General features: G+C 31.5%; 1 protein-coding gene across 1 annotated transcript in view; it reads left to right on the top strand.

The window, feature by feature from the left end:
- LOC115876365 overlaps nt 1-27,301 on the top strand; it is a 323,773-nt gene that overhangs the window by 277,884 nt on the left and 18,588 nt on the right. The window contains exon 11 of the mRNA XM_030892108.1: nt 17,505-17,553. Within this exon, the coding sequence (XP_030747968.1) occupies nt 17,505-17,553 (49 nt within the window). The remainder of the gene's footprint in view (nt 1-17,504; nt 17,554-27,301) is intronic.

The following is a 27,301-nucleotide window of genomic DNA, read 5'->3' as shown; positions in this document are numbered from 1 at the left end:
CCATCGATACAGGCGGCGAGATAACGGACATCGGAGTGGGGAAAACGCTACGGCGAACGTAGCTGCTTCGGTCGATACCGTCGATGGTCGTATTGGGTTCGCAACAGCTTAAAAATAATAGGATATAAAAGAAGCAGGTTTTTTGAAACAGTTTTGCGGGCATAACGCCTGGCGGTCGAGATGACAGGAGGGGGAAAGGAACGCCGCTGCATCGGTCGATTGTCGATGGAGGCTCGCAACGGGTTGGAGAAGCAGTCATTTTAGATACGTTGTTTTTCAACCTGTTACGAGCATAACAGGGCGTAGGTAGATCGGAATGTATAGGTATAGACGAGTGGCGGAATTTTGGCTTTTTTTATATCGCAATTTGTAAACAGCGCCTATTTGTAAACAACCACCGTTTTTAGAGAGATATTTTACATAACAATCGATATTTAGAAATGTTTTGACACGCTGGAAATACTACCACCGAGCACGTCATTGTTGCAACTTGCAACTGCGTTAATACGCCTGGCGGTGACCGCCTCATACTCTTTCAGATATTTAGCAGTAAAATATAGAAACCTGTTATTTTTAAGCTGTTATTTTAAGCTGTTTTTTATAAATAACTATAACAGTTTCAACTGTTATCTAAAAATAACAGTTTTGCCCATCACTAACAGCTAAGTATTCACCCGTGAAAGAGTTGGATGCAGTCAACTGTGAGGTTGTCCGCTGCGAATGCCTGCATTAGCGTGTTTTATCAGTGGTTGCCATATCGGAGATATTTCTAGGATTGGTAAAGATGTTAGTACTGTTTGCTATAAAAACGGCTTCTTTAAATTTACGCTTTTTTCAATGAGGTTCTATGTGGACAACCCTTCATTGTTTTACCTTCTTTTTGTACAGGGTGGGTCAAATTCGACGCTTTTAAATGGAAACACCTTTTTCTATAGGAGATAGACGAAAACTAATATCGGTGTCTGGAGCTCAATTTTCATCAAAAACATGATGGTGAAAACCGCACATCAATATCTGTTACCGTTTCGGAGTTACGGGGTGTTTTTCAAAAATATGCATTTTTAACAAATCGCTGTAACTTTTTTGCTATGGAAAATTTTGTATTTCTATGAAAACATTTCCAAAGCACCTTTTTACGTAGAATTTAATGGTTTAAATATAATTTTTTTAAAATTAATAATTTAAGAGTTATCAACAGAAAAATTGATTTTTTATTTGGGACACCGTCTATATTTTTAATTAACTGAAAAGAATTTATAATTACCTTTCCAAAAATATAGCACACTTGATATTTTGTTATAATCCTCTTCGAAATACAGAATTTTTAAAAGTTCGCCACTTTTAACTAGTAGGCCCTTAATGGAACTCGAAAACCTATTTTTCTCTCTGAACGCTGAAGTTATCTGCAAATTTTTGCAGCCAATTTCAAGAATAATTGAATAGCTAACCAAAATCCCAGCCGTTGGCTTTCGAGGCCGCCTGACTTAGTGCCCATGGATCTAATCCTATGGATATATTTGCGGAAGAATAAAGGTTCCTTATTCTTCCGTATAATCTAGACAAGAATTAACAATACTTAGCAGTTAAGAGAGGGTATCTTTCACCCCCACTGAGTTAATGAATTCCGCGAGAAATGTTCAAAAACTACCCCGTCTGTCCATAACAGAAGACGGTCGATATGTCGAACACCTGTAGCAAAATCTCATGTCTTGGTTTGCTATTTATTTTTATTGTTATTAGATATAGTTTAACTGTGCCTGATGTTGGTTAAATATATTTTAAATTGTTATAAAATTCTGCACCTCTCATAGCAAGTTTTAATTGATGCTCACAGCTAGATTTTTTTGCATTACAGCCGGTACCGTTCAAAGCCTACTTGTTTAAAGCGGGCTTATTTTTATATACTCTATATCTCGAGGAGGAATCGAGCAATATATCAAGTGTGTTATATTTTTGGAAAGCTAATTTTAAATTATTTTCAATAAATTAAAAATATACAGGGTGTCCCATATAAAAAATCAAATTTTCTGTTGATAATTCTTAAATTATTAATTTAAGAAAAAAATTATACTTAAACCATTAAATTCTACGTAAAAAGGTGCTTTGGAAATGTTTTCATAAAAATACAAATTTTTTCATAGCAAAAAAGTTACAGCGATTTGTTAAAAATGCATATTTTTTAAAACACTCCGTAACTCCGAAACGGTAACAGATATAGATATGCGGTTTTCACCATCATGTTCTTGACAAAAATTGAGCTCCAGACACCGATATTAGTTTTTGTCTATCTCCTATAGAAAAGGGTGTTTCCATTTAAAAGCGTCGAATTTGACCCACCCTGTACATGTATTTTGTGCTCGCTAACACTTAGAGGACGTTTAGTCTCTCCAATATACGACTCACCGCATTCACAAGGTACCTGGTAGATGCATTCTTTTTCTTGTTTCTGTTAGGACACTTCTTAGAGTTGATCCCTATTTGAAGATGTATTTTTTTTGTTTTTCCCTATTTCATTACTTCAAAATATCCCATCAAGATAGCCAATTGTTCTTTTAGCTTATGTTATTCATTTTGTAATCTCTTCGACATCTTTATCTGTTGTATCAAATATTTCTCCGAGGTAGTTATAGTCATTTCAGGCTCCTATCTAGATGCACGCTTGATACTTCTTCACCAATCGGTACAGGCATACATACTTTGAGTAAATCTTTGTAATACAGCTTCTCAAATAGTGCTCTTCAGATTCGGCAATAAAATTTAGGTTTCGTATCAAACTTCGTGACAAAAATCAAAAGTACACGCCAATGGTCATCTATGTTCTGTACAAAGCATGTGGATCAAGCGACAAATAATTTACTTTCATACATACTGAGATTATGCAGGATTTTCACATAACTCAAAATATTTTAGGGTTTTATGTTTTGAGTTAAGGATACTACTAGAGTTTAAAGAATAAATACTGTATATCGTCCTATTGCTGGCAAAAGTCAGTAACTAACATTTTTCCGAACAACCAAATTCAATCACTAACTATGTTTTGAAGCGGAGAAACGATTGCAAAAGTCATTAACTACGATTTCTGGCTATTTGTGTTTTATTTTAATACCAAATAGTTACTAACTATAACATCTTTATGCAATGCAATTCATCTTTAGACGCATTTTTCTCGGAAGTAATAAAAAGTAAGTTAGTGACTTTTGGCAGCAATGGGACGATATATTATGTTACAAATATTTACTATTTACGCTATAAATTCTGTAAACTTTTATACTACAAGCTGTACTTTCTCCTAAAATATTAGAGTAGACTCTTATTAAACCTTTTGATTTTTATAGCCTTCAGCATTGTCGAACATATCGTTTGGTTGCTGTTTATAAAAATATATTTTTAAATTTACCGCCTTTAAATGCAATGAAAATGCTGTAATATTATCTAGGGACTTCTTTAAAGCGACATCTCTTCAACATCATTGTAAATTCTATACAGGAATTTATTTTTAAAATATATCGTCATTTATTTTTAAAACGATAGATGGAGCCGCAAGTATCATTTAAAAGCAAAATTTGTAAAAACAGATTAAAAACCGGTGAATTTATGACTTATCATGCTAAATACCTTATATCCTTAAAAATTACTTAATGAATATAAGCTGTTATCACATTACGCCAACTCGTTAATAAGCGAGTAATTTTTATCTAAGTGGATATATACGTTGTTTTTTTAGATAACTCGTATGGATTTTTTGTTATAAAAGGCCTATAAAGCCTAATAGTCAATGTAAAACATAATCACGGTTATAACAACAGGAGATAACAAGACAATCGTTTAATTGACTAGGCGAGACAAAGTACCAGCCTTATGACAGTCATTTTTATATTCAGTCGTTGTTAAGGTTGTATAAATTTAGTTATTGTGAAATAATTTGAAAAATTGTGAAGAATCATGCGAGTTATAAGAAAAGTCAATGAAGTAGGTAACTACAGAAGTTTTTAAACTTAGACTTTGTGTCTTCGCAGCCGATTCTAGTTACTCGTCCCCTTTCTAGGTACGCTACTGTGAATATGTCAAGTAATTTTGTAACTTATAATAGTCGAATTACTGTCACCCATGCTACTATTTTACAAACTAAGTATACAGGTTAGAGATAAGAGATTACGAGTTCCAGTGTTTGTTCATTCATTTTTTTATTGTATTTTTATGAAGTAAATTCAAACATGTCCATAAAACGGATGTTGTTACGTCGTGGTCGTGTGTCTCTGGTAAGCTGACTTAACTAATTCAAACTACATATTATAATAATAATAATGATTTTTATTTGTTTTATTAGATAAGATTCATATAACATAATAGACTAGAAAATCTGACGTAAACTAGTTGTAATCGCCGCTCAACTTAAACTAACCAGACTGCTGTAATTATTTATTTATATATTATATTGTGCATTAAAAACAAAATATTTGGCAGGTAGTTATAATTAATTGAACAATAACAATATTTTAAAGATTTGTCGTTTTTAAAAACACCGGAATTTATTTAAAATTGGCAAAACTGGGTATATTGAAAGGGAATAACTCAATTTGGAAGATTTGTTTTATGAATACATAATTACACTAATTTGCTCCAATATACCTAAACTCTATATTTTAAGATCTTCTCACAGTTTTGATGGATAACTGATTAAAACTTAGCAATGAACAAACATTTAACAATTAAAATTTAAAATGGTTAGTGAAACGTCCATGCAGATTTTCAAATAGAGTAATTTAAAATATTGTGGAAAATGTTCGATTTCCCTGTTTTGTTTAAAAACAAGTATTTTAGGTGTTTAAAAAGCCATTAATTGTTTTAAATTTGTTTTAAATATTTGTTTAAATCAGTTTTAAACATATTTGGAGTGTAGGTGCTTTTTTTTAAATAAAAAATATAAACGTTGTCTGCGAACTATTTAATAAAAAAACTCTAACTAAAAAAATAAGACTAATACAAATTATGTTACTTTATTACATCCTCTACACTATATGGAAAACTGTCCGAAGCATGTCTAGGTCGTGTTTCGTCGTCTAACTTTGTCGCGTTTCGGCTTATCTTCGGTTGTCTTGACCTACTTTCATTTCTTAGAAACGTCTCAAAACTACTCGGGAAAATGCGGAGAAGGGCGTGGGGGGATTTTTTGGTGACTTTCGGTTGTTTCCTGTTGTCTCGTTCAATTCCGTTTTGTCTCGAACTACTTTCACGACATGTCGGTATCTATACCCGAGACAAAGGACTTTTAGAAGGATTTTTAGAAATCTCAATGTAATAGGTAAACCTAGCCGTTTCTAAAATATCTGGTGTTACGATAATATTTCGTTAATTACATCTCGTTTTTCCACAAGATAATATTTGAACACGCGTTTATAATATGTATAGTAGATATTTAAGAACAAAACTTTTCACTTAATCTGCAAGAATATAATTACAGTAATTTTATTATAATGAAAATTTGTATATACCCGTAAAATTGTGTATGTTGTGTTTGTTTACGGCCTTAATTGATTAATATAACAGTAGTACTACTTGATGAATAATACTGGCAATATCATTAATATATCGAGCTGATTGGAAAAATTATTGATCGACCCGATGTCAATAAAAGTATAGTCTTACACGAATATTTTTAAAAATAATGCTCTATTATTGTTTTAAGAGAAAACGGTAAACGATCGATGCTTTTATTAGTACACAGCATTGTTTGATATAAGCATTCAAAAATAAGAAATAATTAGACGATTTTTTAAATACTTTAACACAATAATTTTTACATGGTTTGGTGAAAACCTTTGAACAGTAAAATAAAACACCAATTCACGACAATACACCAAAACACTATACTTTTGCAGCTGTTTTGGTGTATTGTGGTGAATTAGTGTTTTATTTTGCTGTTATTTTGCAGTTGTAATTTACAAAACAAAGAAAAATTAAATAATAAAAAAGTAAAACACCGTTTTACCACGTTTTACCATATGTTTCTTTGTATGTACAGATTTATTTGTTCTCTGTCATTTATTTATACCGAATTTGCCTGTTAAAATTGTGTATTTATTTATTTTTATAAACAGTATATCCAGAATCGTGTTTTTACCATATGACTGTGTGTTACAGCTTTAAATTACATTCTCCTCTCGTAAAATTTAATCTACGCTGAACACGACTAGATTTAAATTACTGTCAAATAATAAATGAAAATGACATTTTATCAGCGGCGGCAGATTCAATTTCTCTTGTACAGTTTTGCGTATTTTCATTTATCACTACTACCACTTTTTACCCTTAAGCTTTTTATGCTGACAAATTTTCATAAATAATACAAATTCGAGTTTGTTATCCTCGGGAGTGACTGCTTATAATATGATATTCCCTATACGTTTTTTATAAATAAATTACTATTTGTTATAAAACGGCAGTAGAGATAATTTTATTAGGGCGGGTACTTAAATACCAGTAAAACAATACAGTATTGTAGTAGATTGATTTGCTCCTTCATTATTATGATAATTATATACAGGATGAGTTTTAAATAAGTGCAAATATTTTCAGGGCTGGTAGATCTCGATAAAAAAACATATTATCTCTTTACTATTTTCCAAATAAATCTAAAATAACCGAGTTACTTTACTTTGAAAATTTCAAAAAAAAAATATTTTTTGCTAAAATTTTGAGAACCACTAGATTTTTTCTGGATTTTCTTTCTTGTAAATTTAATCTACTACCTATGTTGCCATATTATCAACAAATTATGGATTTTAACTAAAAAATAAAAATAATTCCAGAAATATTTTCAAAAAATTCCAAATTTTAAAAAAAAATTTGCGCGATTTACCTCTAAAAATATTTGCATTACATGACTGTAATTTTTCAAAAGTGGCTCACTCCTATAATAACACCCTTTTATTTTTTAGCTCACCCCTATTTCTTTAAATTTTCAAATAAAAAACGAGATTTGGTATGTTAGTATATGACATAAATGTGGATGGATTGACGTATTCAATTAGTTTCGCTCACTTTCTGTTTCACCAGAAATGACTACAACTTTTAATTTTTAAATGGCATCCGCGATATTTTTTTACTTTACTGGAGAGAACACGACATTCTGGCGAGAATGACATATCATATGTCAATTTTTTACTTTTTGAATTAAAAAATATAGGAATTTAAATTTCAAGCTAGAATGCCATGGCCATAATTATAACGATAATTTGACTCGAAATACCAAGCATGTGGTACCAAATTATTCGTAAAAAAATGCTTTTTCCAAATATGTTAATAAACCACCCTCCTTTTATTTGAAAAAAATGAGTTTTTATAAAAAATACGATTTGGGCATCTTTTTAACCGACCAGAAAAAGACACGAAAAACATTAGACGATCAATCTCTTTTTCCAAAGCTCTTTGATAAAAAACTAACTCTCTAGACTGAATTTTAAAAAGTTTGACATATGATTTGTCATTATATTCAGAATGTTATCTTCTATCATATAAATTGAAAAAAAACCTGAGGTACCATTTAAAAATCAAAAGTTGGTTTGGTGCCGTTTCTGATGAAGCAGGAAGTGACCGAAAGTAATTGAATACGTCAATCAATCCCGATTTATGTCATATACTAGCATATCAAATTGTGTTTTATTATCTGAAAAAAAAAATTACAAAAATACAGGGGTGACTCATTTTTGAGAAACATCCGGTGGTATACTTAGTTTATAGAATTTTACAGATTTTGTAAAAACTAATGAAACCTTAGAATTACTAATGATGGGGTGATTTTGTCACCACCTTTTCAAAATAACCCAAACAAAACAAAAACGACTACTCAGTAATGTCCTTAATTTTAAATGTTTCTTTTCTTATAATATACCACTATATTGTTTTGATAATTCGGATACGTCCAAATCAATCTTATCTGGCATCAATATATTACTACTGTGAAACATTTACTCGCCAGATAACTTTTTCTCGTTTTCCGCTACAAAGTTGCGCTGTTTACTAACAAAAAGTTTCTAAGCGAATTAAGAACTCCAACATCGATGTAGGTTTAGATTTTCCAAGAATTGTTTTGTCTGAATTGTTTAACATTTACCTTTCTCTGCCGCTGAAATTAATTAGTTGGTTTTGAATAGAATTAGCTTTTAAATTGAGTTAAAAAGTAATTTTCCCTGAAAATTATATTTTCAAGGAGATAGTAAACAACACAGGTTGCAGGTTGTTTATATCACGTTCGCAAGGGATTTTGCTTTGGATCTGTTGTATTTACCAACGACACAATGAGATCATTATTTTACGCACAATAATATGTTTTGGTATTGACATAGTATGTCCTGTGTGATGAAATCCCAGACAAATATAATATCAATCTATGGACGAAAAAGTAATTTTGCAGTTTAGGTGTGTTTGTAACATTTTATCTATTATTAAGTATCGAAAAAATATTTGTTACTGACAAACTGAGTTTCAGTTATTTTAAATTATTTTTAAAGCTCAAAATATAGTATAAAAAATAAAAAATGGTATTATAAGTTAAATAGAAATAAAGCATCAGTTATTTTATTATATTTTATAGAAATGTAGTCACAAATTAGCGGACAAATCAGTCAAATGATTAGAAATAGTATTTTTAAGTAATAATAATTAAATAGTATAGTTAAGTTAGGTTAGGTTGTGGCTTTGCCATTTGTGATTTGTTTTATAAACTTCATGAACTTTTTCGTCTGTCTTTGAGTTTCTCCATTATTCTAGAGATTTGTTAGCCACCCATCGCTGTGTGGTCATTCTCGTGACTGCTTTAGCAAAGCTGTTGAAGGATTCTAGGCCTATGAATGGCACTGTTGAGCCTTACTTGCTCATTTCATCTGCCTTTTTGTTACCAATATGTACCTCTTGCCCTGGTTCCAGGCTAACGTAACATTGCTACGCTCACCCAAAGTATTTAGCACATACACAATCCTACACTAGAATTGATTGCCGTGGAACTGAGTGATTTTTAAGTGCTTTTGAGTGCTTTTTAAACTTATACCATATTGAAGCGGTTTATTGCTATTCCAAAATAATATTTGAGATAATAAAAAGAAAATACGAAATATGTGCATAACTTGGCTGTATATGATTATCCGTTTGCTATTGAATATGGCGAATCTCATCAATTCGTCATTTCCAAGCTAACTTGACGCCATTTATTTTCGATCATCGATATTTTGTTTAAATTTTGTTTCTAGAGTTGCCATACATAATAATAATTGTCAAAACGAGAAAATCTTTTAAATTTGTTTTATTGAAAACGTTTGCGATGTCAGAAGACTGAGTAGCAGCACTTTTTACAAACATATTTTCTTTAAGTTTTTCCTTATTTCTTGTGATAATTTGATGGTTTTGGCATATATTTTAATTATTATGGAGCTATTGTATTTCATTGGTTTTTGTCGTTTAATTTTAAAATCTTTATATTCGTATTTACTGATGAGTTTACCGTAGATATTTTATTATATCATTTGCCTAGTTTCAGTTTGTCCTACTCCGCAATACTCATATTTTACTTTTAAAGCAAATTAGATGTTAAAATATGTTGTTGTTTGACTCGAAAAAAGCAAAGTAAGACGATAACAACACCTGCCGTGTAATTTTTCTTCCAATTTATTTACGTTTTCGTAAAGCTGTTATTATGCAATATCGCGCCGTTTTTTTTTTCTTGTTTTTTTGTCATAATGATTCCATTAGTATGGAAACGTTGACTGCTACCTGAAAGCGTAAACAAGTATAAATTTGCAAACGATTATCAGCTTATCAAATAAACACGATACTCGTGGCAAATGTTAACAATCTTCTGTTAATTACATTATATTTGCTTCTTTATGCTTATTATAAGTATCGTATGACTGTTTTCTCTTTTCGGGTATTTTATATTTAATTAGAACTATTTGTTTTGTAATTATATAGTAGAGTATTCAAGATATATTTTAGCACATTTATGATGAATGGAATTGTTACATAAGATCGTATCCAAATAGATAGTTATGAAACTATATTTAAAATTTAACAATGTATTAATAACTCCGGGTTAACCATAGTAATATAATAAATTAATATATTTAGAATATAATATTTTTTTTATTTATTCATTTTATATATTTATGTTTTTTATTTATTCATTTTATTTATACAAAATTAATGTTATATAAAATATATATTAATATAATGAATAATATAGTGTAAAAACAAAACCCGTTTTTTACATTTAATTTGTCCGTTGTGGCCAAAATAATTATTATCCATTATTACCTGATTAGTAATTTTGCATATCGTTTATAATTTAATGTTATTTTAATTAAAATATTTATCTGAAATCTATATGTGAATATGTAGTAATTAATTTATTACATTATTTCGACAGCTATTTTAAGAACAAATACATTTCAGTAATACGGGTGCACAAAATTATTGTTTACAAATATATCATTTGGTATTTATTTAGTTTAATTAATTTATTTAGTTTTTGAGTTTTATTGAAAAAACGTTATAATTATTAAAAAAGCAAGTATTGATTTTATGCAGTTAATTCAGTTTTTATCTTTATAGCATAATACAATCTTAATGTCAGGAAAATTGTAAATGAACAAGCAAATTTGTATAGCAAGGACGGATTTATTAAGCTATGTTATGTATGTACCTAATCATTTTAGAATTTTTGTACGTGTGTAGATTTTCCATTCATGCGTAGTACACTTTTAACAACAGTCATTACATAATATACAATTTTGCCACAGATACAATATATTTTTTCGATATAATGAGAAAGGATATATTCATCACTGGTGATGGGAAAAACCGAAAAATTTTGATAATCGAGTACTCGGGATTCGAGCGATTTCAGTAATCGAGTGATCACTCGAGTTAAATTTCACTCGTATTTTTTATTAAGAATACATATATAAAAAAAAGAATACATATCTTTTTCTGTGTAAGGTCAAAAGCTATCGACGATTGAACCTATCCAGTATATCACAAAAAAATGAGATTTCAATTTATTTCATGTTTTCATCGCTTGCGCTTGTCACTCATAACTCGTATCTTGCATCAATCGTTCATAATCGAGTGAGGTCGGTTATTTCAATAATCGAGTGCTCCAGCAAATTTTCGCTCGAGTTATCCCATCACTACTTCAAACTACTTTTACCAGAAGGAAATAATTATGAAAAGTAATTTATTAATTGACTATTAATCATTTATTTAATGAAATTAAATTTGAAATAAAATATGCAACATTAAATATTGATTTAAATAACAAAACTCAATTGACAACATCACATAGATATAGTTTATATCAAATGTCCACTTTTACATATTTTCTTTTAATAAAAATATTTTAGGAAACCAATATAAATTAATTATCAATATATAAACAGTTATTATTTACATCAACAGAACTCCCCTCCTTAACATCACTTAAGGAATATAAAAGACCATTACTACCGCGCTTTCCCGTTCAAAATATTTTGATTGCGACGGCTATTAAGCTATCTTGTACCACTTCTCACTAAAAGAGGTTCTGAAAAGAACAATGTTCGACTGCAAGGTCTGCTAGTAAAACTTTTTAAGCTTAAAGTATCACAAGATAATTCATTTAAACCAAACACTTGTAATACAAAACTAAAATGTCAAAGCGAATGACAGTGTAAATGACAACAAATAAATAAATAAATGTGGTAACTTGACATTTTTTACAGCAGAGCTACCACCTGAATCTCTAGCGGGAAATTTAAATTCCAGTTAGTCAGCCCTTCGCCGAATATGTCCATGGTTGGCAACAATGAATTTAAAATTCGCGCCCTCGATTACGTAACTAAAAGTTTATTTGTTATCGAATATATGTAAATGTATTTCTTTTCGAAGATATTTTTTTTATTTAAATATCGACAGGAAAGTTTGTAGCAGACGCTATCTTACACACACCAAAACTTTAAACTGGCCACTTAATATGAATGAAAAATACTTTAAAGATGTCATTATGAAATAATATTTAATCACAGAAACGAAAAAGATCATTTTCCCAATTAATTGTAAAATAATGTGACTGTACAAACAGAAAACAGTTCTTTTAACCACACCGTCCGACAATTATGGATTCGTCGGATGTTCAGCGACCAAGACGTACCTTCTTCTACCGATTGCACTCCTATAGCGAGGGCGAGGAGAAACATATTCTTTATTCGCGCAATTCCGACTTAGACAATGGTAAAGTGGCACCGGTAGTGCGCAAGATTTCGGAATCACACCTGTTGGAACCGTCGAAAAAACCCACCAGAAAGCTCTCTGAACCGAGTCGCAGACCCAGCATCACGATACTACATTCGCCACCAATAGCGAACGGCATATGGAACTGGTACTCACGGTTGTCGTCTAATGTGAAGAAGAATTTATCTAGTCCGAAGGTTCTGAAAAAGACACGGGTTAGTTATTTTTGATAAGGAAATACATTAAAATCATTTAAAACTGTACTTTTTTTGGGATTTTGTTTCGAAATATAACAAACGCTACTGGCAGGCTAAATAGTCAGTCAATTTATTTCTTAAGGCTTGTTCACACCTGAGGGGTGTCTCACTGTTGGAATTACATGTACCTTTTCGTGGCAGTCGCTGGCAGTCAAATGTAAATTTTTTACCCAAGTGAGACACCTCTCGTTCACACCTGTCAGTCTCACTGAAGCAGTGTTACTGAATGAATAATGAATTTGGAAACAAGTTTTCTGTGAAAATTATCAATATATCTGTACCCTAGAAGCAAACTAAGTTAAGTCCAAAATTGGCATATTGGATATATACCGGGTGTGTCTCGAAAGTGGATCAGGAACAGGGAAAGTTATAGGGGTAACATTTTTATTTTTTGAGATAAAAAATGAGATTTGGTAAGTTAGTATATGACATAAATTAGGATTGATTGACGTATTCAATTGTTTTTGGTCACTTCCTGTTTAACCGGAAATTACTACAACTTCTGATTTTTAAATAGCATCCTCGGTATTTTTTGTTTTGTTTGATAGAAAATGACGCTCCGAATAGAATGACATATCATATGTCAACTTTTGACATGTTCGCTTTGAAAAATCGCATTTTAAATGTCCATCTAGAGTGCCATAGCGGTGTTAAAAACACTATTTTTAATAAAGGAGTCCTGGCCGGTTAAAAGATGCCTAAATCGTATTTTTAATCATATCTCAATTTTTTCAAATGGAACAAGGGTGGATCATTAGCATATTTGTAAAAAAACATTTTTTACGAATAATTTGGTACCACACACTTGGTTTTTCGCGTCGAGTTGTCGTTATGAACTGCATGTTACAGTTTCAAATAAACGATATGCGAAAATGTCAAAAGTTGACGTTTGATATTTTGTCATTTTATTCGGAGTGTCATTTTCTATCGAATAAAGTAGAAATATACCGAGGGAGCCATTTAAAAATCAAAAGTTGTAGTCATTTCCGGTGAAATAGGAAGTGACCAAAAACAGTTGAATACGTCAATCCTAATTTCTGTCATATACTAACATACCAAATCTTTTATCTGAAATAATAAAAAAAGTTATAGAGGTGAGCCACTTTTGAGACGCACCCGGTATACGCCAAGCTACTTATGCTCTATCTTTTGCTCTTTCTCGTTTTACGCTATCTGTAACTAACCAATAAATAAAATATTCGGTTTAAAATCAAATTAAGTCATGGACTAAATGAGGTTGTCAGGTAAACGCAGTTTGGCTCAAACATCTTTGGTTAGTTTAGAATGTTATATCCACGGGTCCAAAGTGACGAAAATTGATTTTGACCGATTTGCTGTTATAGGGTAGTCAATTTAAACTTAATAAAGATAGTAAATTGGTTCCAGATTTCAACATACGTAAAATGGTTTAGCTTTATTCATTTTGGCATAAATACGGATTTAATATAAATTAAGCTGAATATAAAGTAAGTCCGGTAAATGTTTCTTTTTTTAATTTACAATTAGAATAGAGCGATAAGTCACTTAAAAAATATTGATATTTGTAATTTGTAATTGTATTGGTAATTTATTTAAAGAACTGTTTTACATTTAATTTAAGTTCAAAATAGATTGTTCATATACCAAATATTACAATTATAGGTTTAAAAATAACCGAGTAATTAGACTAAACTTCAAAAAAGAACTTTAAATTCGTATTTCTCAAAACTGTTTTGTGATTTAACATGTTTGCTTCTGGAACTCAACGACTGTTGGATATAGTTTAGTTAATCTACCATAGAAGATCTGAGCCTGGGCAGATATTATTGTGAAATTATTTACCCTACAGGACGATAGGATATTTCTATTTGTTCATAATATTTCATCATTAAATTTTGATTTAGTAACGGTTTTTTTCTTTTTTTTTTCAAACTTTTAAGAGTTCAATTGAGGCGTCAAGTTGCAAAACCCGTCTTATTCCAAAAACGTTGTTTCGAGATAATATGCAAAAACCGTTTTAGCAAATGTTTAAAGCGTTATTTTACAAATGACGTATTTAATGTAAATGTTTTTCTAGAAATAAAAATTAATATTTCATTTTTAAAGAGAAAAAATACAAAAATAATTCGGATAAGGCGGTATGTAGTATAATGCATATTGCGGGTTTTGCTACAGCAAAATATTTGCATCATAACTTGATTTATAAGATATGCTATTTTATTAAAATTAGGTAATGAATGGATAAGACGTCAGCAGTAATATTATACTTGTGTAAAAAGCCTATGAAAAATGCGGGATTTGCAACAATAATGACAATAAAAAGCAAATAATATAAGTGGATAAGACGGATTTTTTGCTGCAGTTTGGGACTATGTTTATGTAGATTTCAGGGTCCACTATTAATATATGTCATTATAGTACGAGAGCTAGCAACGTCGGAAAAACAAGTATTTTAAGACGTCTGGCTCTTTAATATATCTTTTACTATGCTCTCTAGAACAGCATGTGGCCCGTCGTATGCCGGTAAACGTTGCGTTCCCTACTGCGCTTTGAAAGAAGATCCTATATTTTTATTCGACCTTTAAATTCTAGTATTGAATATAAATCGAACATGTCTCCATAGCGCAGTGCGTAGAGTTTCCGACCACGAACCGATGATTCAGAGTTCGAATCCGGGTCAGGGCAAAGAATTTTTTATTTTATTTTCGTTTATATTCTGATAGTTAAGTATTAAATATTTGTTTTTTTTAATCACCAGAATTATTTAATACTTTACTATCAGAATATAAACGAAAATAAAATAAAAAAGTCTTTGCCCTGACCCGGATTCGAACTCTGAATCATCGGTTCGTGGTCGGAAACTCTACGCACTGCGCTATGGAGACATGTTCCATTTATATTCAGTAATAAAATTTATAGGACTAAATTAATAATAAAATATAGGATCTTCTTCCGATGCGCAGTAGTGAACGCAATGGGTATCGGCAGCCAGACGGGCCGCACGCTGTTCCAGAGAGCATAGTAAAAGACATATCAAAGAGCCAGACGTCTTAAAATACTTTCTCGAAAACGTTGCTAGCTTTTAGACCATTAGGCCATGTTTTTAAATGGATAGGGCAGGTTTTGCAAATTGACGCCCCAATTAAGTAGAATGTTGTCAATGTAGTAGTTTTTTACCTAGTCCTAATATTCGGTATTACCAATTTTTAGATTTCACATTTTCAGAAAAAAAAATAAATAAATAACTGAAAAAAAATATTCTTATATAAGTTTGTCATGCAGTTAAGTTAGCGATGAGTAGTTAAATGAAAGGTTAGAAAATTATATCAACAAAAAAATCTCCAGATTAAACTAAATATTAATTTTTAAATTAATCTTAAAGATTAACTGGAAGGTATCAAATTCGGTCTTATAATAAGCTTACTAATTGATCAAATAAACCGATTTTTATCATGCAATTAAACAAATACTTTATGGAAAACAGAAGTGATACACGACATAAAATAACATAGAAATACAGGTTATTTCATTGAATTGTATGCTTTATCGGATTAAGTTCGATTATAAACTCACACTCCACTCGTATCTTATTGGATACAAGTTTGGAATAGAATCGTATTTTGATTTCAGTGGAGGTTCAATTTAGTTGCAGCGTATATGCGAAATTCTGCTTGTGACAGTGGCATCTAAACATAAGGTATTGAAATGACAGGTCAATTATATCGCTGTTTAGAACTGGAAAAGCAGTTGTTTGCTATACTCAAAAGGCAACATTTTCTCTTGTATCTAAATTTAATAGTGTAAATTGAATTTTCTATTTTCAAACATGATTTTAAAATTAAGATATTGAAATCTGGAATATTTTTTTCATGCTTAAGTAGAAATCGAGAAAACTTATATTCTTTAATTCACTGTTCTTTATTTCAATGATTTCTTTAGTCAATTTTTAGTTGTCCTACGTCTAGTCAAAATTATCTTATTAAAAATTGCTTCTTAAAATTACTTTTAAATAGAACAGGAGTTTTTCAGTATTTTTACTCCTCCTCCTCTGGTGACATGTCGCGAGATTTACTTGCGCACAGAAGTTCAATAGCTCGTCTTGTAAAATTTAAACCGTGCCATAATTTTTCAACCAATAAGGAATTGGAGACCATATTTTTAATATAACAATGCTAAATAACTTTAAATCTATTCATGGATTTTAATGTTCGGAAGAATTGTGTCGAATGTTCACTTTACACTATTTTTTAGCCCAAAAAATGACGTGATTTGTCGAAAACCCCTCTCTCCCCACTTGAATTTTACCCCCTTATTCCATCACGTAGTTAATGGACGCCCAAGCTATATGAATAATTCATTATATGAATTATTCATTAATAACTGAAGTTTGGGTGTTTCTTGACTAATGTTTGACCAATATAGGTATAAACAGGAATACGCTTAAAATTTGGTTTGTGGGTTACTATAAATTGTGGAAACTATTTTAGTAAATTTATGGTTTAATTAATAATAAACTTCAAATTAACTCAAAGTACTGTCACGATAAATTTTAAAATAATAAGCGGAAAAATATGTGTTGATATTTTAATTTCAATAAATCTTAGACATCTTATACTCTATACGTTGTAGTATATTGCTACGGATTCCGTGGGTCCACTAATAATAAACTCACGGTAAAATACTTAAAGAATTTATTTTTTCACTATATACACACAATTTATACTACTGACAACACATAATTAACTATTTTTAAAAATCCTTCGCCGAATTGTCACGATTTACAATTTAAAACTCTCTGTATTTTTCAAACTGAACTAGTCCAACTGCCGAAGGCGGGTTTTTTATATATCCTAGCGGCTGTTTCTGGAATGTTGAAAATTATCTGTAATTTTCGATACCCGAAATTACAGAGCTCGCTTTTCTACTTGGCTCGTTCCCCGGCTGATGTCGCCACACACACCTTCACAATATTTTTATTAACAAATTTTTAAAATTACTTTTTTGTTTCAGTTGCCAGTGGTTGATCCTTTCTTGGAAAAAGTCAACATCTCCGATCTAGGTGAGTGCAATAATGTTCTATTTTAACATCTATTATAATTCTAAATTTATGGTTAATTAAATACGACTTGTTGTGTTGACATTAAATTGTGCGATTTATCTGACAAATTACTACACAATTAAATATAATATACAAATGCCAGGTGCACATTGCTGAAATTTTTTTGGCAGCTTTTTCGTGTTGCATGCTGTGTGAGGATTATTTTATATGCAATTTTTATCGAACAATGCCAGATAGTACAACTAATGAAATATTGGGTTAATCAGTTCACAGTTTTTTTAAATAGTAGAAATTTAAATAGTTTCGGTGAAAAATTATATGGTTATATCATATATCCGTGAAAATTTCTAATTATTAGTATAATTGAGGCGCTTAGAATAAAAGGGATACAAGTCACTTTTTTCTAAATGCAGATTTAGATAATTTAGGTATACCAATTTAATTGGTATAAAATGGAATTCAGTAAATTCTACAGCTGCACTAAGTAGAGTAGAGTGTAGAATTTACTTAATTTCCTGGTATCTAAAGTGTCTAAATCTGTACTTAAGTCCATTTAGAACAAAAAGTCACTTTTATCCCTTTTATTCTAACCCCTCAATTACTCAACTAATCATTACGACTAAGAATTGATAGTTACTGAGTTCATCGCTCTTAGGGCTGCTTGACTAAGATGGCTACATCTATTTCCGATAACCCATTGTTTCGGAGTATTTATTTTTTGGGTCCAAATACTCTTATCCCTGTTCCTGCTTTGGTTTTAGAAGTATCGGTATACTACGTTATGGTATGGTCTATAACTGCTAAGAAAACCTTTGTCTCGTCTATTTTTTTTTGCTCATTACTAGAGTGAGTGTTTCAAAGTTGTACATTCTTGGTATGTCATCTACTGGGAGTTAAAGGCGTGGAATTTTCTTTTTGAGGGTGTTCCAAGCTCATCGGCTGACACTTCCCCGGTACTGTTTCAGTCAATGACTATTCTAATCATTTAGAATAATTTAGTTAGATCTAGAATGACCTCCATTACTGTTGGGCGACTGCTGCAACTGCTTTATAAGTAATAATGAGTCGGATTATTATGGTATACACCCAGCATAAAATGGTAGGGGCGCAGCCCCATCTATTTCCCACCAGTCCAGTCGTCTGCATATCATGAGAGCCTTTGTGGCTTTGCTGGTGATGTGCTTCATATGCCTGTTCCACAAAGTTTACTGTCCAGGGGTATTTCCAGATATGTGACTTCTTCTGATGGCACCAATTTTTTTTTGGGTTGCCTTATTGCCAATATATCCAGTCTTTCCAGGGACTTTCCGCTTTTTTTTTCAAAAAACTCCTCTGGGTATTTTTCGTCGGAACAAAAAAAAAAGCACAAAGAACAAAGAAAACACTGTTTTAAATATCTAAATATAACTATTCAACAGCACTTTAGTTTTTTTCAACAGATACGTCTATTAAAAATCGTTGATGTTCTGTTGAAATGACATTATATCAAGTTAAACTTCAAAATTAACAATTAAATAATTACTAGCTACAGGTTATTTATACAAGAAAATCATTACAAAAAAACTATTCTTTTTAAGTTTAACATCCTGTATACAGGGTGTCCCAATATTCCGTAGATATAGATTATCTACCACGTATTTTTGGAATCCAAATTCCATTCCAGTCCATTGGACACTATTTATTTCTATTAAGTTAAAGTTTTAATATTTTTCCGATTTATTATAATTTTCTTCCAAGTACTTTTAGCGTTTTGAATGAAACTTTGAAGATAAAAGTTACTATAAATACGATATATTTTAAAGCTAAAAAAGTGTCGACATATTTACTAGGGTCGTGCATATGGGTTATCACTGGAATATTTTTCTAGAAAAAGCATGTACGCCACTGACTTCTTTTTCTCTTGTTAGCGAAATACTGTCAGCCGTTTAATGCCGATTAAAAGTTGTCCCTTTGATGAGATAAACGCAATGTTATTAATTTGCCTTGAACCAAGTCTAATAACTTTTAAAAAAATTAATATCATTAGCTTGCGAAAGTTTTAAATAAGTACTCATTGATTCTTCATCAAAAAATATGAAAAAAAGACCCTATAAACATGGATTTGGAAATGCATAGTTTTAGGGTTACAGGATATTAACTTTTTAAAATTAGGTTTTTTGTAATTATCTTAGATACCATTATTCTTTAAATTGAAATTGCTCTAGGTTGGACTAATAGTAATAATATTCAATAATAACTTAGATAAAATATATATTTTATTAAATGTGATTAATAAAATGGCGTTTATCCGGTTTATCTCATCAAGAAGGCCGGATTCGACAAAATATCATGAAATAACTTTTAATTGGCATTAAACGGCCTACACAATTTTGATATCAAAAGAAAAAAAGTCAGTGGCTCACATGTTTTTTTTTGGTTTGATCTTTTTTTTTTGAATCGAAAGATACTTCGACTTTAACACCCTGTAGTTACGAAATAAAGCAGAATCGGACTTATGTTGATATGAAAAAATCATATTTTTACGCGAGAAATCTCACCACGAATCTCTCCATCGCACATGTTTTTTGAAACACCCGTATATAACCCGTGTATATAAGCACCGTGTATATAAGCGGGCAAAAGCAGTTTAAGCCGATTGAAGCTGGCTGACTGGCGCATCATGGCCACGCGCATACAGTTGTCCCTCTATTTTTTACAGCCAGTCTGCTGCGTTAAAGCGAGAAGCGAGAATCCGGTACATGGGTGCACTATGGACGTACACTTATATCGAAACCGCGTAAAGCGGGGTATTATTGTGGTCGCAATTACCCCGTGTTAAATGCAGCGACGGGAGGCGTCCCTAGTCCGATACTCCACTCCCGACGACGCGACGACGTCCGGTCAAACGGTTTTTGGCATCGCGACGCCCGCTGCCCGCCAGGAATAGATTTCCCGATGAAGTTCGGCAGTCGATTCCCGGCATTCGGCGCGAAAATTTCCGCAAAAAACGCCGTTCAGGGGCCCCCGCACGCCCGCCTTAGGCCCCGCACACAGTGTAGAAGCGCGCGCGTCGCAGGTATTTTCGAAAATTCGGAGCTATTTTCGTGGCTGTTTTTGTTTACAATAGTTTCGTGCGTTCCCGTGTAGTATATTAATCGGGCGAAATCGCTTTACGGTTGACAGCTGACACGGTAACTGTTTTGTTTTGGTATAATATTGGATTTTTCCAATATGTCACAATAACAAGGACATCATTTTCTAATTTTACAGTGAAAGAAATGAAATTTGAAAGCGAGAACACACTGTTTTCAAATAAACAAGCATTGCCTTTTAAATTTTAAGTTTAACTTTATGTGAAATTAAATATATTCTTGAACTTGCATAGATTTGACGCTAAAAAGTTTAAAAAATTTGAGTCTTTCGCCACTCGAAGAGTTTTGTAAACATCACTGCTTTAAAATCTAAACGGAAACCAGCTTGTCAGTAAGCTTTTTACTTAGTAAATCTGAGAGTAAATTAAAATAAAAGAAGCTTTTTCAATCCCAATCTAATATAAATAAATATACTGTTCAAGCATCTGTAGAGGTTAGTAACATGGCCAGACTGGCCATTTTATCTACATGTAAAATAGTTCATTATTTATTCTTAAATACACGGAAAAAATAAATTGTAATAAACCCCACAACTGTAGAAAACACTGCTGAATTTTGCGTCCAGAATGGTACTAGGCATTACGTTGCTTTTATTTCTATTAGAAGATCTCCAAAATATTTAAATATGCTTGGATTTATACGAAAATTTGTTTTACTAGTAAAAATCTACTGATAAGCTTGATTTCGTTTGGATTCAACGCAGTGGTGCTGACAAGAAGTGGTTAGCAGTGGTGCTAACTTTTATTTTGTAGGTTTCTCTTTCAGTGGCGAAAAACGTTAATGTAAACTAAGTGTGGACTCGGCTATAAACATCCACTGACCAGCTGGCTTCCGTTTTCATTCAACGTAGTGGTGTTAGAATGTAGAATATTTAGGAGGAGAGTTAATCACCACGACCTTATAGATCGATTGTGTGTTCCCCTTTCTTGAGTTATAAAAAATGCTAGTATCTGAGAGGGCTCCACAGAGGCCAGCTCTGCATCTTCGACATCAGCCATACCAAAGTTTATGGCACGAACGGTTATCGTCGCGGCGCACACAGTGATAAGGTGTTCTGGTGTTTCCCCATTTTTCCCACAGAATCTGCATTTGCCGTTCTTTGCAGCTTCAATCTACTGAGGTGTGCGTTAAGGAGACTGTTGACTTGAGGAGAGTGTCCTGTTAGAAACTCCGTGACAATCCGAAGATTGTTCTTACTTTTTTCTTGGCTTAAATCTATTAAAATTTTTGATTTTTCTCGGTCGTTAGTTCTGAGGAACTTCTTCGAGTGTCTTAGACCGTTAGAGAATATTCCCATTCCAGGTTACGGATGAAGTCATTCAGGTTCTTCACTTCCGCTTTAAGCTTGTTTCCGCTTGGAAAGCAGAACGGTTCTGGTCCAGTTAGTGGAGTGTTCGCTCCTTTTCTAGCTAGATCGTTTGCTTTTTCATTGCCTTCTATTCCTTGGTGAGCGGGCACCCAGAGTAGGAGGACTTTATTTTCTTTGCCTAATTTGTTCAGCTTCTCTAGGCATTCTTTGACCAACTTCGAACTGATGGTTACTGAGTTGATCGATTTTAGTGCTGCTTGACTATAGTAGATGGCTATTTCCTGTTTTCGATAGTTCCTATCTAAGATAAATTGTACGCATCTTTCGATAACGTAGATTTCTGCCTGAAGGATGCCGGGGTATAGGTGCCTATCGGTTCGGAGTATTTAATTTTCGGCCTAAATATTCCTATCCCTGTCCCTGCTTTGGTTTTGGAAGCATTAGTATACCACGTTATGGTATGGTCTTTTACATACTGGGCAAAGGTTTCTCTCTTCCAATCCTTTTTATTGTTCAATACTACAGTGAGGTGTTTCTCAAAGTTATAAATTCTTGGTACTGGTGCTAACAAAAAATAACTGTTTTATTTAAAATAAATAACTAATTTCTCTTTCAGTTGCGAAAAAACTAGATTTTTTCAAGATATGAACCCGCCGCAAATATATAGACAATATTTACTAAAAACATTAATATAAACGTAATAAAATGTATAAAGTGACAGAAAGAATCATTCAAGTATTTATGCACAGCAGATTCTGCATTTTTTAAAACTCATATAAAATTTAATTCTTATATCTCCATTACAAGAAATATCCAACTTTTTGTTTACTTAACAATATGGCCAATAACGATATAAAACAATTGTGTTGAGGCAGGACGAACAAATATTAAATCGTCAAAGTTAGAGCTGTTGACTCCTATTGACCTCAAGGCAATTTTTTAAAATAGAACCATGTAGGTACCTTATTGTTAAAACAGTATAATTGCAGTGTGTCTACTTTAGTAACAATTATTTAATGTGCAAAAACAATGGCATTATACAGTACATATGATATTACCATAGAAACGTGTTATGATTTTTGGGGTTTCAACTATATTTAGGATTCAACTATACTCGTATTTTCATATTTTTTTTAATTCTTGTAAAGACAATCCGGGGACATACTGTATATTAGGGATCCACCGTTAAAAATTAATCTAATAGGGTTTCAACATTTAGGAAAAAACTTACCCGTTTGTCAATTTTTTTTTTCAGGGAATATTTTATTAAATGTTTGACAAAACTAAACACACATTTATTATGGCTATTCTGTTTGATTTCTTAAAGAAACATACAGAAATAGGACTTTTTTTTTTATTTACAGCAATGTAAAGCTATAAATGTCTAATATGATTAATTAGGATAGTACTAGAATATCTTTTACTATGTCATTAATTTTAAATAAAAACAATAGTTTTAAATTCATTTTGGTTTTATAAATTTGACATTCATCTAGAAATGTTTTTATTGGCACGAGCTTATACAATATTCACTACATAGGAAAACAGGCATTTTTATTAATGTCTTAACCGGTGAATGCAATTCCATAATCTCTTGAGAAACAAAAAATAACATATAATTCGAAACTTTTATAAATAGAAATTTTATATCGGAAATTCCTGAAATATTGCTATACCATAATAATATGTTTATTAAATGTATAATGAAGTAGTTGAATATTGAGTGTGGAAAAACATATTTAGTTATTTTTACAGTTATTATTGTCAGTCAGTTATTTTTAGAAATAGTGATAGAATAATCTAGGCAATTGTACATTTTCGGTGTCTATTTAAATTGTATATAAGGCCAGAGAAGAACTTCTTATCATTTTATATCATCATCACCATCGTCATCATTTTCAGCTTATTCAACCATTTCTAAATATGGTGTAGCCTCCCTCATATATTTAGATACTCTCTTTGTAGTTGAGCCCATTGTTGTCTATTGTTGGCTATGCGGGCCCAAGTTATCTTCTTCTAGGTCTCTTAATTCCTCTTGGGTATATACCATGCTATAATTTTTGTGGTCCATCTGTTGTCCGTTCTTCTTGCCAGGTGTCCTACCAAATGCCATTTGAGGGATCTGACTCTGTGGATGGCACCTGTTACCTGGGTCTTTTGTTGTATCCACTCTATTCTTTACCAGCCTATTTCGTCCCATTGAGCGTTTTGCGACCTGCAGTTTCCGTATGATATCCATTTTAAGTATCCAGGTTTCGCATGCATAGGTCTTGACTGATAGTACACATTGATCAAATGTTTTCTTTAGATAGAGTGGCATTCGAATAGATTTGAATATGATTGAGTTTCTTCCATAAGTACTTCTCGCTAACTTAATTCTTCTGTTGATTTTTTGTAGTAGTGATCCCGAGCTGTGTATTAGTTATCCCACTCTTCTACTATTAGCAGTGTTGTGGTATTTATTAGAATGCCTTTTCTTCCCACTAGTTCGTTGTACATTACTTTAGTTTTTGCTAAATTCATTTTGAGACCCAAGTTCTTCAGGTCTGTAGGAAATTAGGACTATGTCATCAGCGAATTTTAGATGTTTAAGATATTCTCCATTTAGTTTTAATCCTTTCTTGGTCCAATCCAGTTGACGGAAGATTTCTTCTAATGTTGCTGTAAGCATAATATTCCTTTGCTAGTTTGGAACTCCGGGGTTGTTCTATATATTATTACTCTTGCTTTGGCTTCTTTGTATATATTGGCGAGAGTTATATAGAAACTCCAGAGTTCTCAGGCCTGTCAATATTTGGTTCTATAAGGCTTCTATTATTGCCTTAGGATATATCCAGTCTAAGGCCTTCTCAAAGTGTATTGCTGATACCATATAATATTTATACATATAATATTAACACATTCTCGAACATGAATTATTGACGAAATGACACTAAATTGGTGTTGGACATTAATTACATTAATTTTGACCTACTTAATTAATTACACTAAACCATATCTATCATTAAGATGTACTCAATATAATAAACGTTATATTCAACCAGAAAAAAAATGTTAAAAGAATAAATTACATGCAAGTTTAAGAAAACATTTTATTTTCAAACCAACTTATTTAGTTTCACTTTCTAAGTTTTATTTCATTAGTTTCTTTTTCTTATTTTGCTCATTCTTGCAAGGATCTATTAAACAAAATGTTTGTGTATTAAATGTAGGTAAACTACATTAGCATTATATATTTATTGATAACGATTAAAATTAGATTATAACAACCGTAGATAAATTCAAGGCTACTAAATATAAGATTAGCTTTTCTCATATTTTAAAATGTTTCCCGTTGTTTTAATCAAAATCTCCCCCTGCTTATAATTCTATTATTAATATCTAATATTACCCAAGATAACTCTGTATTATGAAATTTCCAGGTCTATTTTTAATTTGATTAATACAAAGATTTCGCAGAAAACTTATCGTTTTTCTTACAATAGCTATTATCTTTATTTAAATTATTAAAATTTAATTAAGGATTATTGGAAATATACACTCACTGGCACGAAAAACAGGCACCTTAAAATTTTCATTTATTTTAAAGTGTTATATGTTGTGTTCTAATTGAACGATTTTAATGATTTTTTAAACAATTTGTAGCTAAATTATTTAAGTTTTTACGTTCTTTTTCTAAGTTAAAAATGAAAATTGTTATCTGTCAATTATAGGAGGGAAAACAAAATGTTGATATTTTGGTGAAAGTTTGAAACACCCTGTGGAATAACTTAACAATACAAGGAATTTAAAAATTATTTTATCTTTTGGATGTATCTTTTTTTGATAGTTTGTTTTTTGATTCGTGTCAATAGCTTTATTTATTTTGGAGATATTCGCCTTTGAAGAAGATAGTAACATTTTTTCGTGTTACATTAAAACCATGCCTTTGATTTGGTCCTAGTGATTATGATTTTGTAATATCACTATCTTTGAAAATATTATATTATTATTGCCTGTGAGGCAGTTACTCTAGCCAACTTTAGCAGATAGGTACGGTTTTAAGTCCAAAAGTTGATCTCTGCCATGATCAATAATTAGAGCAACAATAGCCTATACATCAGAACTTAAAACCATCTCTATTAGAGTAAACGTCAATATAAAATAATAATATGACTTTTCAATGACAGTAACATTACAAAAACAATAAATACTATTTTATAAGTGTGTTGATGAGGACCTAAAAGCAATACTAAAATTGCTGTAAATTGTTGCTGTCTTATTTAAAAGCCAATATCTCCAATAAAAATAAAGCTATTGAGATTAATAAAAAAACAAACTATCGAGAAAAGACGTACCTAGATAATAAAATAATTTTTAAATTCTTTACTTTGTTATCATATTCCACAGGGTGTTTCAAACTTTCACCATAATATCAACATTTTGTATACCTTCGTATAATTGACAGATGGAAACATTCAATTTTAATTTAGAAAGCAATACTAAAAAGTCAAATAATTTAGCTACAAACTGCTTTAAAAAATATTAAAATCGACCCACTAGAACAAAATATATTAAACTTTGAAATACATCAAAATTTTAAGGTGCCACTTTTTCGTGCCGGTTAGTGTATATGTTTTTCATTAAATTTATTGAAAGTAGAATTTCAGAATCTTTAAGACTGGATAAATAGCATTGCCAGAAGTGCATTCTAAAAGTGAAAAATCTTAAATATGTTTATTAACAAAATATTTCGGAACGCGTCATAAGTGAACATTTAAGATATAGGTATATCTTAACGTCGAAACCTCCAAATACATCTAAAACAACTTCTATGCTGCCAATGTTGGATTTCCGTGTGTTCCGCTCGGTTTTTGATATTGGTGCGCGCAATGTTGGTTATTTGGCCTCGGTCTCATGTTACGTCTGCACCTCTACTCGAACCACTTCCGCCTAGTGCTGCCCCCTATCGCCGAAGAGGGTGAAGTCTATCGCGTAGATCAGATCAAGGAGTTCGAGCAGATCTCGCAAAACTACAAGGAGTGGTTGGGAGAAGTTCTAGAAAAAGGTTAGATATCAATTGAAATAGGACCATGTTTTTAACTAATTATATTAGATGACTTTACGTCATTTGGTGTGTAAGAAAACTGGTAGCAACTTAATTGTAAAACCTACTAAAACCTACTAAACACCCATAATATACCGGGTGTTGTATCGGCGTTGAAAACATAAGGAATCTCATGCAAATTTTGAACTGTCCAAATATTGGCTTCTCTGCTGATTTTACAGCGAAATCGTATATAGATTTATTAAAGCTCTGCGTATGCTG

This window comes from Sitophilus oryzae, unplaced genomic scaffold (genome assembly GCF_002938485.1).
Source record: "Sitophilus oryzae breed Bouriz unplaced genomic scaffold, Soryzae_2.0 scaffold_1432_pilon_pilon, whole genome shotgun sequence".
NCBI lineage: Eukaryota > Metazoa > Arthropoda > Insecta > Coleoptera > Curculionidae > Sitophilus > Sitophilus oryzae.
This window is presented reverse-complemented; position numbering and strand designations above follow the sequence as displayed.